Source organism: Propithecus coquereli, unplaced genomic scaffold (assembly GCF_000956105.1).
Source record: "Propithecus coquereli isolate 6110/MARCELLA unplaced genomic scaffold, Pcoq_1.0 Scaffold533, whole genome shotgun sequence".
Classification (NCBI taxonomy): Eukaryota; Metazoa; Chordata; class Mammalia; order Primates; family Indriidae; genus Propithecus; species Propithecus coquereli.
In genome coordinates this window covers 1,197,012-1,221,415 of record NW_012151208.1, presented here as the reverse complement: position 1 = coordinate 1,221,415, position 24,404 = coordinate 1,197,012, and the positions used below count along the sequence as shown (strand labels likewise).

The 24,404-nt window shown below is 44.7% G+C and overlaps 1 protein-coding gene across 1 annotated transcript in view; it reads right to left on the bottom strand.

The window, feature by feature from the left end:
- SLC24A3 (solute carrier family 24 (sodium/potassium/calcium exchanger), member 3) overlaps window positions 1-24,404 on the bottom strand; it is a 461,500-nt gene that overhangs the window by 45,252 nt on the left and 391,844 nt on the right. Inside the window, exons 7-8 of the mRNA XM_012657205.1 lie at window positions 15,628-15,702; window positions 5,132-5,157 (exon numbers count right to left, since the gene is read on the bottom strand). Of these exons, the coding sequence (XP_012512659.1) occupies window positions 5,132-5,157; window positions 15,628-15,702 (101 nt within the window). The remainder of the gene's footprint in view (window positions 1-5,131; window positions 5,158-15,627; window positions 15,703-24,404) is intronic.

The window sequence follows — 24,404 nt, the reverse complement described above, 5'->3', positions numbered from 1 at the left end:
TCCACCACACTGGACTTGCGTTCGTACACGGCAATCTCTCTCCCTCTCCCTCGCTCTAGAGTCTTTGCACTGTTTCCTCCACCAAGAATGCTTTTCTCTTCACTCCTTGGCTGGCCCCTTTTATCCCGCAGATATCAGCTTACATGTCACCTCCTCCAAGAAACCTTCCCTGCCTGCCCTCCCTCCCTTTCTATCCCATGACCCTATTTATGTTCTTTAAACCTCTGAGCAGTCTGCAATTATCTTGTTCATTGATTTATTACTCATTTATTATCTAATGCCTGTTTCTAGCAGTCACTTGACATCACTTCTCACACCTGCACTGCCTCAGTGTTTGGTTTTTCATTTCCTGGGTACTTAAAACCCTGACAGCTGATTTCTGCCCATGTGCAAACCCTTGGTCTTTGCCCACAGTCCTCCCTCTCCAGCACAGAGCAGCCCTCAGCTCGTCCGAGCAGGACGACACTTCCTCTAAAGATCACTTTGCAGTTGCAAAACACCTCCTGAACATGGAGGTGGCCTGAACATGGTTCTTATCTCATCAAGACCAATATATATGTAGCATAAACTTCATTAGGAAAAGTGATATTTTATTCACAGCACATTCATTTTGCAGGAAGAGACACCCAGGATCTGAAGGGATGTCACATTGCCACTTACATGCATTTTAATAGACTGAGAAGTCACCAGAAAATGAACCAACTTCAATGAAATATTAGAGTTGGGTTGAATTAAATCCAGCACTTTCTAAATAGGCCTATTTATACTCTTTCTAATTCTTTTAGACCTTTTTGATTTTGTTACTCAAAGAAAGCCCTTCCATTGCAATATTCAAAGCAGGTTTTCTTTGGCTGTTATTCAGGGGTGCCTGTGGGATGGGGTTCCCTGCTTTTGTTGACATTTCAGGTTTAGTTTGTTGGGACCCAGATTCACTGTTCATCCCACACCTCATCCATGTTGAACATACTGGACTCTCTGAGGGTTCTGTACCGTCCTACCTGCTTTTTTGGCCTGATGGAGTTTGGATCATCAAGCCTAGACTTAGTGCTCTTCAGCGTCCCTTCCCCAGGCATCTTCCCTCTAATGCCATGAGCATATCCAAGGGAACCTGTAATTACATGTCAACAGTCTGCCTCCCCCTAGCTTGGGCAGCCCTCCAGCTCAGGGAGGGGTTTGCTTTTGTATTATGTGTTTAGCTCTGGCACAGAACCTGGCATACAGGAGGTGCTTAGGAAACAGTTTGGGATTGGACTGAATCCACATCCAGATCTCTGAAGTCACACGGTACTCTTTGGTCCCCTCTCCTGCTCTTTCCTCCTAGGATGCTAGGCATCTTCTCCACCTTCCTCTCCTAACCACACCCCACCTACTGTCCTCTGGGAATCCAGTTCTGCGGTATGATCTGGGTTTGTTTCTTCCCTTCCCCAAACTTCCATTTTAAATCATTTTTATGGAGTTCCTGATTCTTCTGCCAAAGACTGTTCTTTCCCAGACTGGAGGGCTACTGCCTGTCCTTGCCTGGGGTGCACTGCTCTGCTTTCCTGACCCTGGTCCAGAACAGCAAAAGCTGCTCTCTAACACCACCCAGGTAGACAGTTTCCAGGGTCTTTTTTCTCTCCCAACATCACAACTTGACACTCAAAAGCAGAAATGAAAACTTCACCCTGGATCCTTTAGTTTTCTTGCTGAGGCTACAGACTCACTGAAGACACCTTCCAAACACCCTCTGACAGCATTGTGGGTCTTGCTGAGCTCTCATCGTGGGCTTTATTCTGCAGGTTGAGCGCACACCCTACTAGGCGGGCCTCTGATGCTTTCTGTCTAAGTGTCTTTTAGGATAGGTCCCCAACAGATACCCCCTGCCTCTTGCCTGCTCACAGAACCCCACTATGCTAAGGCAGCAAGTGGGGACCCCCTGATCTCAAGGAGGGTGAGGCCCACCCCCAGGCCCAGACGAGGAATAATGATTGGTCTAAAGTTGTAATTCTAATCCCCCTGGCCATTCGGTGATCAAGGCAGACCTGGCGGTGACCAAAGAGATGTCAGGTGGAAGGGTGAAGAAAGCAGCAGGGCCCCTTCTTCCTCCTTCTTGCCTTCCAGACAAACTTGGTGGCTGGAACCAATGCGCCGATCTTGGAACCATTAGGCAAAAGCCATGACAAATGCAGAAATGTAATCTGGGGCACTTGATATGTAAGAAAAACACACTACTAATTTTACAAAGTTATTTAAGCTAGTTTTTCTACTACCTGCCACTAAAGCATTCCTGACTTCTGACTGCGGTTTCCTGGCCGAATGTGACTTCCTGCAGAACGCTGCTCCAGGAGCAGTGAAGGAATCTAAACTATATGACAGGGATACGTTGTCCTGTGTGTTTGTGTTTTTTTTGTTTTTGAGACAGAGTTTTGCTCTGCTGCCCTGGCTAGAGTGAGTGCCATGGCTTCAGCCTAGCTCACAGCAACCTCAAACTCCTGGGCTCAAGCGATCCTACTGCCTCAGCCTCCTGAGTAGCTGGGACTACAGGCATGCGCCACCATGATTGGCTAATTTTTTCTATATATTTCTAGTTGTCCAGATAATTTCTTTCTATTTTTTTTAGTAGAGACAGGGTCTCGCTCTTGCTCAGGCTGGTCTCGAACTCCTGAGCTCAAACAATCTGCCTGCCTCGGCCTCCCAGAGTTGTGTGTTTGTGTTTGACAAAGCTCAGTTCATCCTAGAAAGTACTCTAGTGTTAAAATAAACACAATTGAAATTAGTTTCCTTTTGAGGATTTGGGTTGAATGGGTTGCCTGCGGTGAAATCACCAAGCCATGCTGGAATGTTCTACACCAAGGAATGGAACTCTCTGTTCAAGGTATTATTGAAATGCTACTGTACTTTAATGCACAGATTAAAGACTCTGATTTTAAAGAGAGAAATAAGCTTCTAGATGTACCTTTCAGCAAAATAAACGCTCGTGATTGGCTGGTTAAGAAGGCAGGAGAAGTGAACAGTAGCAACAACAATAAAAAATCTTAAAAAGTTTGATATATTTTTCATCCATTAAATGAGGAGCTGAAATACCTGGAAGTCCTACAGCAGTTAAGGGCCAGTGGTGCAGACTTTAATTTCTCAGCCTCACGCATGTGAGAAATGCTCTTCATCAGCCAGCCCATGCACGTAATAACAGCAATTATGCAAGAGGCCGGAACTCTAGGAATGATGTTGTTCTGGCTCCACCGAACCCCTTCTCAGTCCAGGCCCCCAGCCCAGTGCTTTGCTGTAAGCTATGGCTGCACCTGATTTATTAATATGATTCTAACCTCCCCTCCCCCTGCTAGAGCAAGACACACCGGGGGATTTGCAACTCATTTATCCATGGCCCTCCCGGCCCCTGACTCATAACTGGACTCATGGGAGTGAGTCTTTGTGCTCTGGCCGAGGGCTCTGATGACCTGTTACCTTACAGAGTCTAGACCTTTCAGCCGCAGGCCCAGGCTTCTACCTGAGAACGGGGTCACCTGATATCGTAGCAAAAGCCTTTGAAATGAAGAGGAAATAGACTGTTCTTTTGTTGCTCTAAACTATCTGAAATATGCTAAAAGATGTTTTGAGGGTCAGGGCTGAAATTGGCTTATGGCGAAGCCTGCTTTCATCTCCTCCTGCCACGGCTGTCATGCAGCAATGCCACAGAGGTGGTGGAAAAGACAGCACCCTCCAAGATTGACAGCAAACCTCCCCCAGAAGGCCTTTCTCAATGTTTTTCTGCACAACAGCAGCAGACAACTTTCAGATATCACTGTGATCAGAACTTGTTTGTCTTTTTGGGAGTGTCATTAGTGAACACGAATAAGTAACACAGAGCAACGCTGAAGCACTTACTATTTGCTAAGGCAGAGCAGTGGTTGTGCTAATCGTGCCATTGGTTTGCTCTAGAAAATGCTTCTGGAAGTTTTCTTGTCCCGCATCTCATCCCCAAGGACATGGGGGAGGATATGTCCCCATTCCATTTGGTGGACACACCCAGGAGAACCCCTTGAGGAGGCTCTTCCTCACCTCTGACCCAGGGTTCTAGGTCGTCTCAATCCCTTTCAGCCTGTTGATTACCATTGCTCACAAAAGACCTCCTTCTTATTTTCTTATGAGTCAATGTGCAGATTGTGCATCTTAAAGGAAATGCTCCTAGCTGTCTCCTCCTCTTCCCTCTTGGATGGAGGAGAGAGAGAACTGGCAAAAGTGTCTTAACACCTTATCACAGTGCATAATTTTTATCATCAATGTGATAGGTTCTCTGCCACCCCCAAATTCTGAAAATCACAGAGCTGTCCTCAGACACAGAGGTCCCCACTCCAACAAAGGGTCAGCAGTCATTCTACTGAAAGTCAAGCCTGGTAGACTCTCTACTTCTTTTTCTTGCTCATGTTTAGCTTTAAATAATGCCATGAAAGTTTTTTATGTGCAGAGTAGTGCCTATTCCTAAGAAGTTATTCCATACTACTTACTTCTATAGATTAAATGTTTGGAAAAAAAAGTAACAAGAATGCACAAAAAACTCAATTTCTATTTCCATTTCAAACATATTTGACTTGCTCAGAACCCATCTCAAAAATAGGGATTTGGACTGTAGGTCCAAACGCAAATGCCTTCCCACATATTTAATTTGGGCAAAATTTTCTATCAAAATATCAATTATTTTCAGAGCTCCAAGATCTTTTTGAACACTAAACAGAGAACTTTAATGGGTTAAAGGTTACCAAAGTGACTGGGTCCTCATTCCTGAGATATACACGGAATTTGAAACACAGAACCTGGTTTGGACACATTTTGAAAAGATCAAACCTTCACCATGGCCTAGCACATGGCCAAGAGGCACAGTTAAGTCACGACTGTGTCTAACCCGAAGGATAAGAACATCTAGAATTAGGATCCCAAATAGAGCCCTGTCACCCCAGCCCCAAAAGAAAAGGTCTCTGCTCTGTGAAAGCTGATTTAATTCCTTCCTTAAGATGGGAAGAGAATTCCTAAGAAATTCTACTTGTTTTAAGCTGTCATGACATTTTCTTTTTTCTCCTAAATCCTAACTCTGGTCTTCAGCATACTTAGGTCTGCAACATGACAAAATGAAATTAGGGGGGGAGAAGGAGGTACTTACCAGGAAACTTTTTCATCGTAAATGAACTGTGAAAAAAATAAAAAGGGTATAAGATTAGACACACACACCCCACGCACACTGCCCACCCTTGTCCCTGGTACGCTCTGGGCTGGCTGGGACACGAGGCACCTATGTGTGAACTCCCCTCCATACTGGTTTTGCCTTTGGCCAGTGTTAGCGGAAGGAGGTGTTGGCAGATCGGGGTGGACCTGTGTGCGTGTGTGTGGAATGCATCCGGTAATCCCATCATCCCTACAATTTCTGTCCAACAGTGAAGTGACAGGGAAGTATGACCAACCTGCTTTGTGAAGCAAGACACATTTCAGAATTTTGGATCTGCAAGGGGTGCAGGAGCTCTGTGGTTACTTCCAAACGTTAGTCCCTTATATGTCACCTGTATGATTTCTGCATATCTTTGTATTCATAGTTTTTATGCAAGCACTTGGACTTCTATGGACTCAACACTTTTCTTTATATTGGCTTATTTTTTGTTTCCTTCAAAGAATTTATTTTCAGAGGGCATTTTACATCACAACCAGAAGTGCAGGATCAGCACCTCCTGTCATCATATATAGAGGGTAACCCTGAAAAATAAATGCAATAACAACTAACAGTGTCTGCAGAACCTGGCTGGACACTGTTGGCGGCCCAAGCTCTGGGCCGCGGGCCTACTCTTTCGTTAAGGAAGGAGATTAGCAGGGGTTGGAAGGAGTGAACGACACACAAGTGCCAAACTGAGATTTTCTCCTTATCAAAAGAGAATACAGAGAGAATATACAACGGAATTTAATTCATTTAAGTCCTGCTACCATCCATATGCCACCTAAAATAATTTGAAGGGAAAAAGCTGGTGTAATCCTTTGATTTAAATGGGGAAACTGAGTCACAGAGAACATAAGTAATTTTCCTGGGGTTGCTCTGTTTGCTGTAGAATTGGTTCTAGAACTCATCCCTAGCTTTTAACTTGGTGTTCTTTTCATGACATAGTGATCTGCCCAGATGACATGTTGCTGAAACCAAATGACTACACCTATGTTTTATTGAAGCAGGAAGCCATGGACATGGCTGGTAGCTCATTCTTTCCACATTCACAACATATGACCGCTTTCAGCGTGAGCATCTCTGAGTGGCCTTCCCTGCAAAGGCAGTGGCCCTTTGGAGACTGAGGGGATATCTGCAGGACAATGTGGGTGTACAGTGTCATTAGGGCACAGAGATGGTAAACTTAGCTGACGAGGTGGGCACCGCTGCAGTCCTCCGTGATTACAATAACCACCAGTTGGGTAGAGACATAGAGAACACCTCCAAGATGAGCAGAGCATGGCTTAAAGGCACATAAAAGGAAACCTCTCCAATTATCTTGAAGGTCCAAAGTGAAGGCAGAGAGGAAGGATCCAGCCTATTTGTATTAATAGCTCATTCTTCCTAACAAGCCATTGGAAAACAAGACCTTGGCTTCATCATTTCGTTACTCTTGTCTTTGTTATCAGATTCAACAAGTTGACATTTGGGTGAAAAAGTCAAACTAGAATGGGAAGAGAATTAAAGAAATAAAGGCAATGATTTCATAATCCAGGTTGAACGGCATGGAATTTATTACCTGGAAGGCATTCACAAGCTGTTTTGCATAATTATTAGCTTTTAAAAAAATCATTGTCAAAAAAATCATGGAACAGACCAAATTATTTTAGATAGAAAGCATTTTCTATTAATTGAAGTTAATGCAATATTAGTCTTAGCAACAGGCTGGAATAATCAATTCGTAGCCACTTAAGAGAACACAAGATATTGAGAAAGAGTTTATTAGAGCAAGCCAATTTAATTTTCTTCTATCAGGGAAGGCAAGCAATACCAGGTAACATGAAAGCAGCTGTTAGGAAGTCCTTACTCTGTGTGATCTTCCCTGTAGGTGGGGGCACAGAGGCTGCAAGGGAGACGCCGGGAGTTCACTCTCCCTGGGAGAAAGTCCCCTTAGTGTGCTGTCTAGGAATCAGCTCTGGGACCCACATGACTTTAGCTATTGATTCTTTCAATGATCATATCAAAAAAAAAATGAGAATGGGATTATTTATACCAAAGACCCCAAATAGGAGCACAATAATGGGCATATCTGGACAAGATTGGACAAGATATGCAATTAGGGACAAAGCATCATAACCCTGTAGCCAAGGGGGTGGCTGTGGCGTGGTGGGGCATGGGGTGGGATTGGGGGTGGGGATGTGGTTCAGGGAGGCAGACGGGGAAAGAGAAATGCAGGTGATCTCACTACAAGTACTAGTAAATGGTGGAGATCTGAAAGCATCCAAATAACTGGTAGAGTTTTCCCTTTGATTTCTCTGCCTGGCATGAAGATGTCCTGTCAGTTTCATCACTCAGAAGGCATGACTGTGGCAGAGGAGGGGGAACAGGAGGAGGAGGAGGGGAAGGAAGAGGAGGAGGAAGCTTCCACAAAGCCAGGAAGCCTTAGCTACCCCACGGCTGATAGCAAACACCGTCTGGGTTTATCCCTCTGCTTTAAGAGGATTGTGCAGAGGAATGGGAGGACTCGGGAAAGGACAATAAAATGAATGAAAGGGACTAAAACTCCGGCCTCTAAGAAAAGCTAAATGGAAGCAGCTTGTTCACTGGGAGAAAGGAATGGAGGTGAGTTATGAGCTGCCTCCGGCATTTAATGGCGTTACTTGGAGGACCAGTGGCTGATCCTCATCTCTTCTGCAGACCGAAAATGAGGAAACTGGCACTGTTCGCAAATGTCCCTTCGGGAGACTTCACTATCTGACCATCCTAATGGAGCGTTAGAGTCGCCCTGTCTGAAAACTCTTAAAATGACAAGGACAGGGGTCACCTTCATTCGAGGATGAAGTTTGGGGGAACGGGTTTGTTATTCTTTACAGATTTTATTTTATTTAATTCTCTTGAGACAAGTATTGCACATCCCTCAGTATTTTTATGCCCTAGCTGCGAGCAAAAGAAAACAAAGCAACCGCCTCCCACCCCTTCTTGGCAATATTACTAGTGTAGAAGAAAACTCGCAATCATTTCGACGCCTTGTCTAAAACCAGAACCCACAACCCCAGTTCCTGCCAATGACCACTGGGTGGTGCTCACGTCCCAGCCCTCCGTCCAGGTCTGCTCTGCCAAGGTGGGGAAGCTAGAATGAAGTCAGGCCAAGTCCATTTTCCGAGCTCCATTAAATCTCCTGGAAGGAGGGGAAGCACCTCAAAGTGGGCAGCCTACTGAGTGAGCCATTGCTGTCATGGGGCAAGATGGCATTCCAGTGGCAGTTCCTGCCTGTTGCTCTGTTTTGGGGACAGGTCATCTGATGTCAACTCTCAATCCTCATGATGAGTTGCAACTGAGTGACCTGCTGCTGTGGCCTTTGCAACTGACCCCGCCTTTTCCCAGACAGATTTCGGAAAGCGAGCTTTGGGTAGGCAGCTCTTCTCTTAGTGCTCTGCTGGTTGTGTTTGGGGCCGGGCACTGTGACAGCGCAGAGCCACCATGGGTGGTGATGACTGATAGCTGGGCCCTGATCCGCTGAGTGCGGGCTGGTTGGGGGCCCTGCCCTCTGACCCACATGTGCTTCGCCCTCAGGCATCCTTGGCTTCACCCTAAGGTTTCCACGTGTTCTGCAGCTGAGCTAAATGTTAAACAGGAATGAATTTGAAAAAAGCATTCATTTCCTCCAGGCTTCAGAGAAACGGTTAGGTACCATGGAAACCAGCTTTTCATTCCTGTGTCATCTCTACAGTTCTTCCAAGCAAGACAGGCTTATATCAGGAGGGCGAATCCCTGGATATCAGAGCAAGCCAGGCAACTGCCAAGGGAATGGCGTGCTCACATTGGAAGAACAGGAAGATGACCCGGGAATGGCGCAGGTGTGACAGGAGAGGAGAGGCTGGGAGGCAGGTGGCTGTCTCAACGTGTGAGCCCCTGGGCTTGCTTACTGTAACTGTAGCCATGAAGCAGAGGTGGGCGCCTTGCTGGAACCTGTATCACGGTCACAGGCACCATTAGGATTTTAAGCAGTGAAAATAACAGGAGAAAATCGACACCATCGTTTTCTTTCAAGAGACTGAAATCTAGACAATCTTCCCTTCCTTGCTGTAAAGAAAACAGCCTCCCGTAGCTCTTCCCACTCAACCTCGTGGGGACTCCCTAGATGGATCTGCATTTGGAGTTCTCACTTCTTCAGGTCTGGGGGTGGGTGCAGATGGCTCAGCTAAGGCCACGGTGATTTCGTCTGCAGAGAAGACTCCGATGGAGTATATTGCAAAGCTAGCTGCTACGCACAGATACGGGTTCTGTTTTATAGTTACACAGGAATTTCTACTTCAGGACGTTTAGCAGGCTGACTTGCTGAAGGCAGCGGATGCTGGAGGGCAGGAAACAAAGATGACCTACAGGCAGGGCTTCGGCAGAGCTGAGCAAGTCAAGTAAATATGTTAGGGCAGGCGACAGGAAAGAAAAAGGGATAAGAGGATGAATTTGGGATCTAGGAGATGAGGGCTGTTTAGCCGAAGGACTATGTTTGCGGAGCAGTGCAAAAACAAAAACACAGGTCTAAATTTCCAAGTCGCATTCCTTGTGAAAGAGGAGCTGCTCCTCTATGGAAGCCGCATCCTCCAGTCCAGCTAATTCATTTCCCTGTTCAGGGAACAAACACGAGCCTGACCCCATCTCCTTCGTTCGCCCAGTGTCATTAAAGCAGGATCTGTCACCATCATTCTCTGCGAGAATCTTCTAACCACCGTAGTTATTCCCATTTTTCCAGAGGAGAGCTGGGATTTAATGGGGCGCAGTGAGCCTGAGAGCAGCAAGGTTTCTAAGTTGGAGACAGAAGAGGTTCGTTCCCAGGAAGACTGGGTCTGAGAAGGAGGGGTGACAGGTCAGAGGGGCAGGGCCATGGTGGCCAGCTGGGACATGGAGGACAGTCATCCAGATGGCCTCTAAGACCTCTTTCCTCCCATAGGAAGGACAAGATAAAAAGATTTCTGGATCATTTCAGGTTAGTTGTTTTAATGAAGTAATTCTAGCAGCAGGAGGCTGAAGCTGTTGTCTCCTGCCTAAATACAAGATTACAAACTAAGCGAGGCTGACACGCCTCTCTAATGGGGAACGGGGCTCTGGGGATAAGGATAATCTGAAAGACAGCAAGAGGCAGATTTTATTGGAGAGGAAGTCCACATTCTGTCCTGGGGCAGTATAGCTGTACCAGCTTAGACACCTGCTCTGGCAAATCGGAGGTGTTGCAGCTCCCTGACCTGGAGCAAATCACCTGGAGCAAAACCTGGAGCCTCGGTTTTGCCATGTGTAAGATGGGATACATAAAATGGCCAGCCTGCACAGCCGTGAGGACTGAACTAGAAAATCCGCCTCAGTAGACACAGCATAGTACTCGGTCCCATATTTAGTATCGAGTCCATGCTTGTTAAAAATTAAAATTAATTAAACAAAAAGAATTAGTTCTTTGGTTTCACTAGCTGCATTTCAAGTGCTCAGTGGCTGCACGTGACTAGTGGCTACCACATCAGACAGCACAGGATTATAGAACATTTCCATCACCACGGAAGTTCTGCTGGAAGCGCTGAGCATCTCTGGCAGGTGAGTCGGCTGAGCTGTGGGGTCCCTCCCTTGGGGACATTACAATGAGCCCTCCAGAGAAGGAAAGGGCAGTGTTGGTCCGGAGGAGCCTCGCTGCTGTGCCAGCGCTCAGGCTGCCCTGACGACCACCCCAACTGGTGACGGGGGCTCACCTGGCCCATCGCAGACAGGCAGCCCTGGTGAATGTGCCCTTTTGAGCCAGTCTGCATTATCAGGAACTTGTCCCCATCAGCCTGTCCCCTGCCCTGAGGCTCCCCTTTTCTCCGCGCACACAGTCCTGTCCTCATGCAGAGAGGAAGGGTAAAAATAAAGTATTTCTTTTAGGGCAGCTGCTAGACTGACGATGTAATGGATCATTTGCATTTATGTAAATTACACGATTATGTAAATTACAGTAACATTTCAATACAAGAAACTGTCAGGCCTGCTGGAATTTGGAGAAAAGGCAGGACTGGGAGGCCGCAGATGCCAGTGGCTGAAGTGCTCACTGCAGGTAGAGGAGAATCAGTGGTGGGTCTATGATGATTTGCAGATGGTCTGTGGGTCTGTTGGGTGGATGCATACAAGGAAGTGCTCCAAAGAAGCCAGAATGTTCCCAGGACTTAAAAGGTGACCATTCTCTTGCAGAGAGAGAGACTGGGGGCATTGGGTGAGTCTCCTGGGCACTGTCGAGCTTCTCCATGGCCTGATGCTTCAAAGTACAGAACATCACCGGGGCTCAGGGGACTCTTGATTGGGGCAAGGAAGGGCCCTGAGAAACACACACTTTATGTTTTTGACATTATAATTGCTTTAGACAATGACACGTTCTTCATTTCTTCTGCTTTCTCCTTAAAACAGACAAGCAAACAAACAAAAGCTAGAAATAGCACAGAGCAAAGTTTAAGTGAAATTCTCAAACACTGAAGCGGATCCACCTCTGTGTCCCTGAGTTAATGGTTTCGGGCTTCACTGGTTTTAGGATGCGCACGCTGGTCTCGCTCCTGTGGCTCTGCTTGTGGGCCCCTGTGCTTGTCTCCCCTGCGTCAGCTGACATTTGCTGTTTTGAATCCAGGTACTAAGGACTCGGTCAGCACTTTCCTGCCTGACTCTGAACCCTCTGCCCCTGCGCAGCCATCAGCATCTCTGGAGAAGTCATCTTTCCTGCTGTTTGGATCTCCAGGCCCCATGGTTGGTCCTCGGGGCTCCTCTGCATAAGTGGGAAGGGCCTCTTGAAGGAGATGTATGTAGAAAGGCATCTGGTCCCACTTAATCCGGACCTGCCCTCTGGGTGAATGAACTCTTCATTGCACAACCTCAGGGGACCGACAGTTACGCCTTCTGAACATTTCAGAACTATATAATAGGGGAGAGTGTTTAAAAAAACCCAATAGCTGAGTAAATTGTTTGGGAAGGTTGGTAATTATTTTGTGGGTAGGAGGAAGGGCTTTTAAATAAAGGAATTTCAAGTGCCCGTTGCAGAGTCCTATAGAGAAGCTTACCATTACGTAAAGAACACTGGAAGGGAAATGACTCTGTTCCCATGATACCAGGGGAAACATAGAAAGAGGAGAATAAGAAACCTTGACAAAAAGACACAGAATGTGTGAGCTGCAGCTTGAGGCTGGGAGCATGGAACAGACCTGGGGACATTGTGAAAGCCACTTTGCGAAGTATGGTGCTTTTGGGTGTACGCCTCTGTTTTACGCCTTATGCCAGTTTTAAGTCTCATGTGAAAATGGCCCCAGGAGCTTTCTACCATTTAACAAGCGTCAAAATTCCATTCGGACTAGCAATAGTTAGAAATCCAGTCAAACTAAAGTTACTTGGGCTGCCACGTTTCCCTTCCTTTGGAAATCTCAAAATTGACTCTAGAAATGATCATTTCTATGCAACAGATGAATACTCTGAGGAAAATGGTTTCCAACCTTATTTAAAGTTGTATTTCTCAAAATGCAGCATGGTGCTAGGGACCTCAGAATCACCTGGGGGTGGGGGAATATGTTGGTCATAATGCAATTTCCTGGGTCTTACCCTGGAGCCTGTGGAATTAAAATCCCTGGGTTCTGCACTTTAAATAAGCATTCCTGGTGTTTCCAATGCACAGTGAAGTTGGAGGAATACCAGTTAAAGTAAAAAGAACCAAGACTTAACTTTGAGGACTCCCATCTCATCCTTTCCATTTCTTCTTAGCAGTGGAGAAATGTAATTTTTCTCAAAATCACAAAACTCTAGCCTTGACAACTTGTCTGTAAATACGACATCCAAATCCTTGGGTACCAGCAAAGAATCCTTTGCGTTTGCAGTTTGTTGCTGTCTGAGGGCAATACAGAGTTGCCCCGGCAGCCTGAGTGTCCAGCCGGCTCCCCTCTGTGATTTATAAGCTGCACCTCAGGGCAGATGGTTGCTTTGCCCAAAGACCAGGCTCGGGTGAGTGTGTCACCCGCAGACCGAAGCTTTGCTTCTTCACACATCATTAGCGACAATTACATTTATTTTATCCTGGACATGTCCAGATAAATTGGACAGATGACAAGTTATTTCACACATAGTCCTGGAAGTGTCTACGCTGAAAACAGGGAAAGAAACCGAGCCGACAAATTTGCTGTTGGGAGTGGCATTGACAAGTCCGTGTTCCCGGGAGACCTGACCTGCTCCGTTCTGAACCGTTGCCTCGTGCTTACCAAAGTAGATAGTTATGTTCATTTCTACTATCCCCTGACCGTGTCTCCTGAAGAAAGTCATTTTCAAAAATCATCCTAACTGATCCTAAAGGCAGAAGAGCAGAGTGCACATAATCAGCTTGGGTTTCCATGACAGAGCTTGCTGGAAAGAGCGTTGGAGAAGTCTGGACTGAGGTGAAGAGAAGAGTCCTCCAGATTTCAGGTGATCATACCTTTTCCACAGGTAATGACTGAGAATAAGAACATAGAGTTCACGTGTGTCCGTGTGTCTGCTAACCAGAAGTGTCAAAGGTGAAGCATGTCTTCAGTTCCAACACGGCACGCTGAACCCTTCTGCTCCTCGGGGTGGGTCTCCCCCCTCCCAAATATAAAGAACTCCTAGAATTCGGGGAGTGTGATTGGGCCAGTTCCTATTCTCTTTTAATCTGGGGACTCTGGAGAACAAGGCTTAGAACAATTTTTAGGGCAACACTGACCTCTTGGCAAACCTTGCAATGGTTTGTAAACCCAAGATTTTCAGCTCCACGCATTGCTGGTCACTGAAGTACTCACCTGGTTCCTTGTGGAAAGTCTCATATCAAACATCATGTTTATTTTATTGGAATGGAGATTTACCATAAAATAATCTACAGGTAAGTGCTTTGTAAAACAGGTGAGAAGAACTTTAGTGGACCTAGTCCCATTTTGTAGGTAAGAAAACTAAGACCCAGAGCAATTGATTTCTCCAAGGTCATTAGAGCTAGTGACAGCATGTATCAGTCAGGGTTCTCCAGAGACACAGAGTCAAAAGGAGACACACACACACATGCACGTGCACATACATACACACATGTAAAAAGATTTGTTATGAAGGATTGGCTCACATTATCATGGAGGCTAAGGAGTCCCATACTCTCCCATCTACAGAGCCAGTGGTACAGTTCCAGTCCAAGTCCAAGGCCTGAGAACCAGGGGAGCCAATGGTGTGAGTCCCAGTCCAAGTCCAAAGGCCCAAGGACCAGGAGCATCTATGTCTGAAGGTAGAAGATGGATGGCCCAGCTCTAGCAGAAATAGGAAATTCACCCTCCTTCTGCCTTTTTGTTCTATTCACACCCTCCATGAATTGAATGTTCACCCACATTGGTGAGGGTGATCTTCTCTCATAAAGTCTAAGGATTCAAGTGTTAATCTCTTCTGAAAAGCACTCGCACAGACACACCCAGAAAGAATGTTTCATCAGCCATCTGGGCATCCCTTAGCCCAGTCAAGTTGGCATACAACATTAAACATGATGTGGGGAGGGGGAGGCAGAATTAGGAGTAAGATCTTCCAACTCCTATTTCAACATTCTTTCCAATTGTCTACCCTTCAGCTCGCTACCCTAAAAAGTATGGGTTTTTCTGCACAGGTGACCTAGAGCCACTGGTCAGTTAGTTAAACAAGTGCATGGCATTTGCAGGTGTTCTTTGTAGAGACAGCCCTGGGATGGCTCTCAGGGCTACCTAGGGGTGCAGAGGGGAGGAGGACCAGTGGCAGAGAGGCTCCTGGATGGCCACACTGACCCACGGGGACTGCAGGGCAGCTGCTGCATCTGCTAAGGCCAGCGATGGCAAGAGAAAGCCTCCAGTGAAGCGGGCTGTGGAGGAGCACACTGGGGTGATTTCCATGACATGAAAATCCACAGTACAATTGAGCCAAATGGTGGGAATTGAGAGAAAGGCCAATTTAATATCATTCTCAGGTTGGGTGGCCAGGATAGGGATGGGGGCTCAAATATGGAAAGGTGGTCCAGTCTTGGGGCAAACAACCAAAATTTAGTTAGAGACATGTGGAGTGTGGGGTGTGAAGATATCTGGTAGAGAGTTGTTTATCCATGGCTGGACCTCAGGGAGGTGTCACTGCTGAGGATACAGGTGGCTGTGGGGAGGGCAGGAAGTACCCTGGAAGACCCTCCAGAGGGAGGAGGGAGGAGAGGGGATGCCAAGAAGTGAGTTAGGGAAGAGCTGGAGGAAAGTGAGAAGGAACGAAACAGCTGGGACTCTCATGAGCCCAGGGAACTCAAGCAAGACTCCTGTTCTGAGCACCCCTCAATCATGCTGGGGTTCTGGGTGCTCAAAGTAGCTGGAAGAAAGAGACCCTGCCTTCACACCCAGACAAGCACCCGCTCACGCCCCATCAGTGCGCTCAAGCAGCTGCAGCCCTGGAGCTGAAAGTACACGGGTGGGACCAACCCGACAAGAGCGACTTACCACAATGAGTGCAATCACAGACAGTGTGTAGTAAATTGAATCCCTCAGCAGGCACCAGGAGGAAAGAGCCACAACCTACAGGGAAAGGGAGACACAGTTAACAAGGAGCAGGTCACCAGGCTATGCAAATGAGACAGGATGACTCCCACTGGCCGGCTCTGGCTCGTCTGCGCCTCCTGTCTTGGACCAATCAACCTGCAGATCAACAGGAATTTATTAAAGGCCTTTAGGTGTGTTACTCTGGATCTTCTGAGAGGCAGATGGCAAGATGGAATTAAACCTCCAACAATGTTAGGGGGAAACAGCAGGTGATAGAAAGTAGGGAGGCGGTTAGGGAGCTGGGAGTGCCACCTGCTCAACCCTAGCTCAGGTGTTATGGTTGAGGGAGAGAGGGAAGGCTGGCGGACCATCCCAGGCTGCCTGGCAGTCTGAAGAAGGAGCAGCAAGGCCCACGGGGACCCTCAATGCAAAGCTGCCCATGAGAGGAGTCTCACATCTGCCAGGAACGAGTCTGTCTTAGCATCCCCAACATCAAGAGGACAGGAGGGCAAACCTACCCTGTGCCTTTGTGACAACCCTAGTTTCTGCTGCAGCAAGTCCTCCAACGTGGAACCAGCAACCTGCGCTGGGCAGCTGCCACCCTTCAGAAGGGGTGTGGACAAGCCCGTCCTGCAGTCTCACCTGGCCCTCCTTCCTCATCTCTATTATGTGTCTGGCCTTGTGGGCATTTGACCCCTGGTTTAATCAGAATCTTTGAAAGATTGATTTTCATACTGATCTGGAGAAAATGTTGTTCTTAGCATTTGAGAGATGTCCCAATGGTGACCTTCCCCATGACCTCTCCTCTGTCTTTAAAAAGAGATGCTGGCTGTGCTGAGACATGGAGGAGCACGTTGCTGGGGGCTAAGGCAGCCTGGCCTGCAGGGGAAGGGGACTCTAGGTGCTGCAAGGAGGCAGATCAGCCAGGGCCAGGCGTCGTGGGGTGGAGAGGTCACGGGGAGGGGAGGGAACTGTGGGCGCCGGGTTAAGACCCCTCTTCTGGAGGAAGATTCACTTCTCCCTGCTAAGTCCTTCAAAACCTCTGCTTGAGGGATACTTTGTATTTTTTTCTCTGTTCACATTTTCTCTGCATTTTGGCAGACCCATAGAAAAGTCTGGGAGAGTCCACAGGGCCACATTAGAAGGCGATACCTGGGTGGCCACGACAACTCCCTGGAAGAGTATCACCTACCCTGTGGCCACAGGATGTTTGTCTGGCTGCCTTTGCCCTTGGCCTAGTAAGTGAAAAACGACCCAGGAAACGTCAGCACTCTTAGCGGGGCCAATGACAGGCACATGGCACACCACAGACAATAGCAAAAAGGGATCCCAGCGACACGGCAATCTTCCAAGCCTCTTTGCTCCCTGACTGCTGTGACACTCTATGAAGAAAGATTAGGCTAAGTCAAACCAGAGAAGGCTTTCTGGATTCAAATAACATGAAAGATATGACTTAAATAGAACTATAAATGAATCATGAGGCTGGTCTCTTTCCATTAATGCATTCTTCTACTTGTTATATGGACACTTAGGTTATTTTCTGTTGCTAATTTTACCTTATTAGGCATTGTATGCGCAGATCTAAGTTACACATGGCAGCATTGCCGAGAAGAGGGCTCACACCACAAAAATCCCTTTAGAACAAATATGAAGTATTCTGTATCCTTTTATCACTCTTTCCTTGCATTGAAAACACTTAGAACCTGGTCATCACTTACCATCTATGGAATAGATTAAATAGGACTAAATTGTTCATTTTCCAGCAGGTCATAAAAGGTTGTGAATATTTATTCAATTTATTATAATCAGCCAAATGGACTTAAAACATGTGGCAAATATCAATTCTAAATTTCTTTAACAAATCATGAGCTTTTAGTTGAAGATGGCAGATTGAGCACATACCATTACTTTTGCTCTTTCTTCTTATACTATAACAAGGTAATAGTAAAAGGAGTTTTTAAAACAAGGCATAAACCCACAGGGCAAAAAGAATAGAAGAGCTCATCAGAGCAACAAAATTTTGGAAGCTGGAAAACAAAAGAATAATTGGCAATTTAGCTGGCAGTGGGGAAAATTCTAGAAGTAAGGTCGATATGGGCCTGCAAACAGGACAAGTAAAGGATTGTTTACAAATTTAATCTCCAAACTTCCTCCCTCACTTCAAGCAGTCCAGATACTGCTCATTCCTCACTTTAACAGAAAACAAGAGATCCAGCATTTGAACAGGGAAAGTGCCAGAAAACAGAGAAAACAGAGGGGAGGAAATAATCAAATAAATAATTTACAAGTCCCAGAAGTTAAGGACATGCATTGTCATGCATTTTCAGAGTGAAAGGGTCCTCTGAGTATCCTTCACTGAGTGCATGCACACACACACACACACACACACACACACACAAAGATGTACATCAAGGCACATAATCATGAGTTTTCAGAATACTGGAACAAAGAACAGACTCTAAAAACACCAGAGAGAGTAAAACAGGTTTATATACACAGGTTCAAAACCAGACTGACATTTCATTTTTCAAAAAAGGCATGAGAAGCTAGAAGAAAATAGACTAATGCATTCAAAATTGGGGAAGAAAATTATTTCAACCTAGAAATCTGTGCCCAACCAAATTATTAATTAAAAGTGAGAAAAGAATAAAAATTAAAATTTAGTTGTCTCAAGAAATTTACCTCCTATGCACCCTTTCTGAAAAAGCTACTGGAGGATATATTACACCAAAATAAGGGAGTAAACTATTGTTACATAAAATTATGTTACAATAAACCGTAATACCAAGCAACCAGAATCTATAATGATAATTAAAGGAAATTTCTAGAATGATGGGTAAAGGGAGATTCTAGAAGGATGGTAAAAGGAGATTCCCAAATGAAACCTTTGCAGCAGGCTTAGAGGGCAACCTCGCCAAATTGGAGCAGCTCAGAAGACTCCAAAAGAAATGCCAAAAGGACAAAACTGATGGGATATCTGATAATTCTGAACCTACAGAAAGAATATTATAGAGCTCTGGAAATAGAAAGTAGAAAATGAAACAAAAAACAATAAAAAAGATAATTATAAACCACAACGTAAATAGAACTGTGCCTAAAAGAAGATGAATCTCATTATGTATTAACGGCTCAGCTATGAAGAGTGGTCACATAGTCGTAATAAACTAAGCAGACTATTGTCTAATCAAACTTATAACTATTTGGGGAGGATAGAGGGGGATGGATAGGTTGGGCTAAAAGAGACTTAATCCCTCCTCTTTTACACTGTAAAGTCAGTAGAGAATGCTTGCAACTGAAAAATCTAATAAATGCTATCTAAGCAGGTTATTTAGAGATATTGAGCAAATATCAGGAACGGCCAAATTAATGGAAAGTAGTTGCCTCAGAAGAGTGGGGAATTAGTGTTGATGGAACTGGAAGATGGCTGTTTTTCATAATAAGCCTTCTAGAACTGGTTGCCTCTTTAAGCTCTGTGTACATATAAGGTTAATAAAAATAAGCTATAGAAAACCATAACACAAATTACCCACTTAGATTTACTGCTGTAAGAAATACACCTTGCATAGGCCTAGATGTCAAATTGGGTGGACGGTGATATATTTTCTCTCTTTACAAGTAGAATAGTTTTCAATATCTGGATTGTCATCAAATTTTAGCCCCAGATTCAGATTCAAACCAATTTTTTTTCCTATAGAAGTGATGAAATAGAGCACAAGAAGTTGTCAAACCAAAGAATAACTTTCTACACTCTAGAAGGAATTTTAAAAAGGCATACACCCAAATCACTCATAATTCTGCAGTAGTTATAACAAGAGCTGTGAGCACGAACTCATGTCCACCTCTGCCTTACCTTTCTGAGACCACCATTCGCCACCAAAAAAAATATTTATCTGACACTTCCTGCAAATATGGGGATGTAGAAGGGTTATCTCATTCAATCCTCACAGCAACCCATGAAGGTTAGGCTTACCCTCATTTGCCACCAATCTGGGCTTGGTGAAGTTCAGGGCCTTGACCCAGATGGTATTTCAGCAGTGGGGGAGAGTCAGGATTTGAACTTGGGAAGTCTAGGTCTTAATCCCTGTCCCCACACTTTATACTACCATTCCCCATGGAGGTAAAGATGAAAAACAGACACCCGGCTTTGATTGCCTCCCATGGGAATTTCTTTTCTCCATTACTTTAAGCCATTAGAACAGATATGTTAGAGATTGTAGACAAAGCAAGAATAGTTGAAGGCTGAGAGACAAAGAGGCAGTGACCACAGCTAAATTTAAAAATAAGCTGCTTTTAAGAGAATCAGAGTAAGTAATCCAAGCAGAAAGGAATTACTATAAGGACTATAGATATGGATATGGTATAGATATATTCTAGGTGTGGATATGTTCCAGGAGGGACAGAACCAGATAATACTGAAACAACTTTGTCCATTTGGCTAGTTTAGTTTACAAAAATAAAACACCAATGCAGCTCATTGGTGATTAAATGTTTCACTTTTTCATGAACATGAAATTCAGATAGGTCTGATTTTTACTTCTTCATAACTTTGATAAGAGGTAAATGGGGAAGTGAAACAGAGGAATAAACCAGGCGGACTGTCAATGAACTCATCCGATCCATACCCCTAGTGCTCCATGCTGGGTTAACGAACATCTTCATTGGCTTCCTTGCCAAGTATGATTAAATAGTGACAGAGAGTCACTAATTACTTTCTAAGGAAGTTATGTTGCATTAACTGCAGGGCTTTTGTCCAGGGCATGATGTGCAGGTTTGAGCCCAGAGCTGTACTGCCTGATAACATGAGAAGACTGAAAGAAGGAACCAGTAATCTCCTGGCTCCACCTTTTGCTCATGCAATATTCTGTTCCTTCTCAAAAGAAGGTCTATGTGGTCTTCACTTCTCAGTGAGGGGTCTTTTATCTCTAATTGAAGGCTGGCAACCATATGACTCAGACCCTGAACACATTTACTGACAGAGAGGGACGTGTTAGCACCTCTGCATCAAAACGAGAGTCTCTTTGTATCTGGTGGCAAGTGTCACCCCAGCCAGAGCAGATTGTTGAGAGGACAGCTCACATTCCATATGTAGCACTTTGCAAAATGACCACAGGGAAGAAAGACAAGTCACTCTGGTGAAGAGACCAGAATAGGGATCCTGGGAGAAAACTAACAGTGAGTGATTCTGTCCTTGACCTCATTAATCAATAACACATATGGAGCAGATGACAGGAGCCCATCCGTTGGCCAATTCCTCCATCGATGCAGCCAGAGGCTCTATTTTCCCCCTATAGCTCTAGGAATCCCTCCCAGCTGGAATTTCATTTTGATATTTCTGTTTCTATTTCTGGAGTGCATTTCTCACATTCTCTATTGAATATGCAGCTTCGGTTTCCTTCTTATAATTGCATTTAGTTTTCAGTGGCATAATGCCAAAAAAAAAAAAAAAATCACACTTCCCAAACAACATATTCTCCTCTCTTCTGGAATTCTGGCTCCTTCTAGGAGGCTAGAAGTGATTGTTTATGATAAAACTATATATTTTCTGTATATGGATATGTATTGTATATCTATATACAGCTATTTATATGATAACATATATACAGTATATATAGAGATAGGTGTGTATATATAATATAATATTTATGACTATTTTTCTTGATGAATAATGGAATTTGACATCACAAGCACATTTTGAAAGGCACAGATATCTTCAATTTGTGAGTACTTGCCTTTAAAAAAAAAACTACTGAAGCAGACAAAACACCACAATAGTAACATGACATAAAACATAAAACTGCTATCGTCTCAGAGAAATGTTATTTTCACACAAATTTCATGGAAAAAGGATTTGAAAAATCATAACATCAATTTCGTTCCAAGCTTTTGAGCTGACAAAATTTCTACAGCCAATTCTCATCTCAGGAAATACAGCCACAGAATCTGGAGTTAGGATTGGGCTCTGGGTTGTCCCCAAACAATCTGAGGACACCACGCAGTACTGTTCAGACAGGCCTGATGGGGGGTTTCTTCCCACAGGGAAGTCTTGGCGCTACCGTCTGTCTGTTCATTATTCAAGAACACTTTTTAAATATTTCTGTGCTGAGAAAACTCACTGAAATACAAATGCCTCCCACTTTCTAGAAGTTCACTATGGAAAATGGACAGTGGTAATTAGGCTATGTAAAAGGACAATAACAAGCTTTTGCAAAATACAATGAGTTTCTGCTTATTAATCTTCCCAACCAGGAGCATAAAATAAATTCATTTTTTAAATTTTAATTCTTTTCCTAAGAAAACTCATTTTGAGTTCTAGTTTTGTGTAAGGAAAACGAATGACAAGTAAACAGGCTGGAGATATATTTAAATAAAAATGAGGCCACATCGGGACAGCGCGGACACAGAATAATCTCTTGAATGCTCTTCATTGATCTTGCTGAACAATAACCACGGATACCCATAATGACCCGGAGATGCCGTGGGACTCAGAAGTGCCTTCTCAATCATCCACAGCATTATGTGCAGTAGTTTTCATGTTAAATGTAAGTTATTGCCTGTGAGGTCTTCAAAATTTGGTAGTTCAGAGTGTTCTCGCACACATTAGAATTCACAGGGAGTCAGCTCTGCTGCAGGGAAGAAAATGCCGGACTTGTGGTCACAGGGCTGTTGCCTGCTGTGGCCCTGGAGCCCTGCACTCGCTCTGGGTACCAGTGCAGGGGCGTCTGCAGTCACTGCCAGGCATGGATGTGCCAGCACCTCGCACAGCATTTGGCACTACCAAGCACTTCATACAAGTTTACCGAATAAATGTAGGGCATTTACGGTAATTTCATTTAACCAGGTGTGTGTTAGCTTAGATTCACCCAAAACCAGAACCAGATTTGAGTGCAAATAGTTTATTTGGGGAGGTGATTCTCGGAAGCATTGGTAGGGGAGCAGTGGAGGAAGGAAGATGGCAGCCACATTATGACAGCGGGTGACGGGGGCTCAACCTGAGTGGGGACCTCTGGGAGAATGTGCAAAACATGCCCCTCTCCTGTCTCCCACACGGGGAGAGGGAGCTGGAGTATTGGTCCACCCACTCCCATTGGTTATTGGTTGAGGGTTGCACCCAGGAGTGTTAATTCCCTGGCACTTCCTAGCCCAAGGGCAGAAAACATGGGCTTCCGTGGCTAGAAGAGCCCTCAGACAAAGAAATGCAGGTTTTAGGTGGAAGTCAGGGCAGTGGGGACAGAACTGGTAAAGGTGAAGGGTCATGCATAGGGCACTGGCAGTGTCTGCTGTAACCAAAAACATGGGTTTACATAATAATGCAATAATCAGAGTAAGCATTCCCACTGGCACGCACGCACATGCAACACACACATGCAGAGTTTTGTAATCTTTAAAGTACAACTCAATCCCATTTATATAAGACTCAAAAGCAGGCCACGCTAATTCCTGCTGTTTTAGGTCAGGAATAGCGCTCTCCTTGAGGCAAGGACAGAGTCTTTAAGAGGACTCAAGGATCTCCCGGAGGCCAGCACTGTTCTCTGTCTTGATCAGGATGCTGGTGACTAAGTGTGCTGAGTTTGTGAAATGTCATGAGCTATACTCAGTACATGTGCACTTTTCTGAGTGTATGGGGTACTTCCACAACAATGTCACTCAAACAAAAATAAAACATAAATGCAATTACAATGTTAGTTGTTATTGTTGTTATCATTACATATTAACTTTAATAGTAACTACTCCATCACAACTTGAGATTGACTTATTAGGAAAGTTGCCAGATAACATATAGGAAGCCCAGTGAAATATGAATTTCAGGTACATACCATGTGATTTTTTAATATAAGCATATCTCAGTATCACATGGAACATATAGAATACTAAAAATACATTCATTGCTTCTTTGAAATTAAAATTTAATGGGATATCTTGCATTTTTATTTGCTAAATCTGGTAACCCTACTTGTTAGATTTTGAGTATTGATTAGAGTAAGTATTTTGCCTTTCTTTGGGTAAGCACAAGATTGGCAGTTTAGTGATTTTGGAACAAATATTCTTAAGGCAAAAGGAAAGTTGAACCTTTTCTATATTGCCTATTTATCTCATGTTGGATATTGACCACTGTTTTATTCTGGTTATTTGGCCTGGTTAGAGTTTTATTCTTTCTTTGTTTCTTGTTAATTGAAATATTGATAGCTGCTAGCATGTACATTACAGTATTTTCAGGGGCATCTCTACAATGCCAAACTTTTAGCATCTCTTGGAAAACTCAGAAGGCCAGGCAGCCTGTGGCACCGTGGAGCGGCTCAGTGGTGCTCCCTTTAGGTAGATGTGGCTTCTCCAGCTTGCGTTGCTGCCCTCTGCTCTTCACTGCCCCCAACTCTAAAGCCAGAGTCAGCTGCCGTATACTATTGTCTTTCTGTTACTGTTTTCCTTAGACCTGACCTCTTCACTCATTTAGTCTATGGAACTTAACCCTGGAGGAACATGTATTTGCGATCCCTGACCAAAAATAATCATATTAATTAGTATCAACTATGCCGAACACAACGAGTTGCTGTTTCTTGAAAGTTCGACATAGTGCTCAGGGCTTCTTAAACATTCTCTGTGCTACGCATCCTGCGACACTCTGCAGACCCCTTTTCAGAATAGTGTATTAAAAATCATAAGATACTTGTCTTTCCATTCTTGGGATGCCTCGCTTAATAAAATGTGTTCCAGCTCTATCCAGGAGTATACAAGAGGTGCTA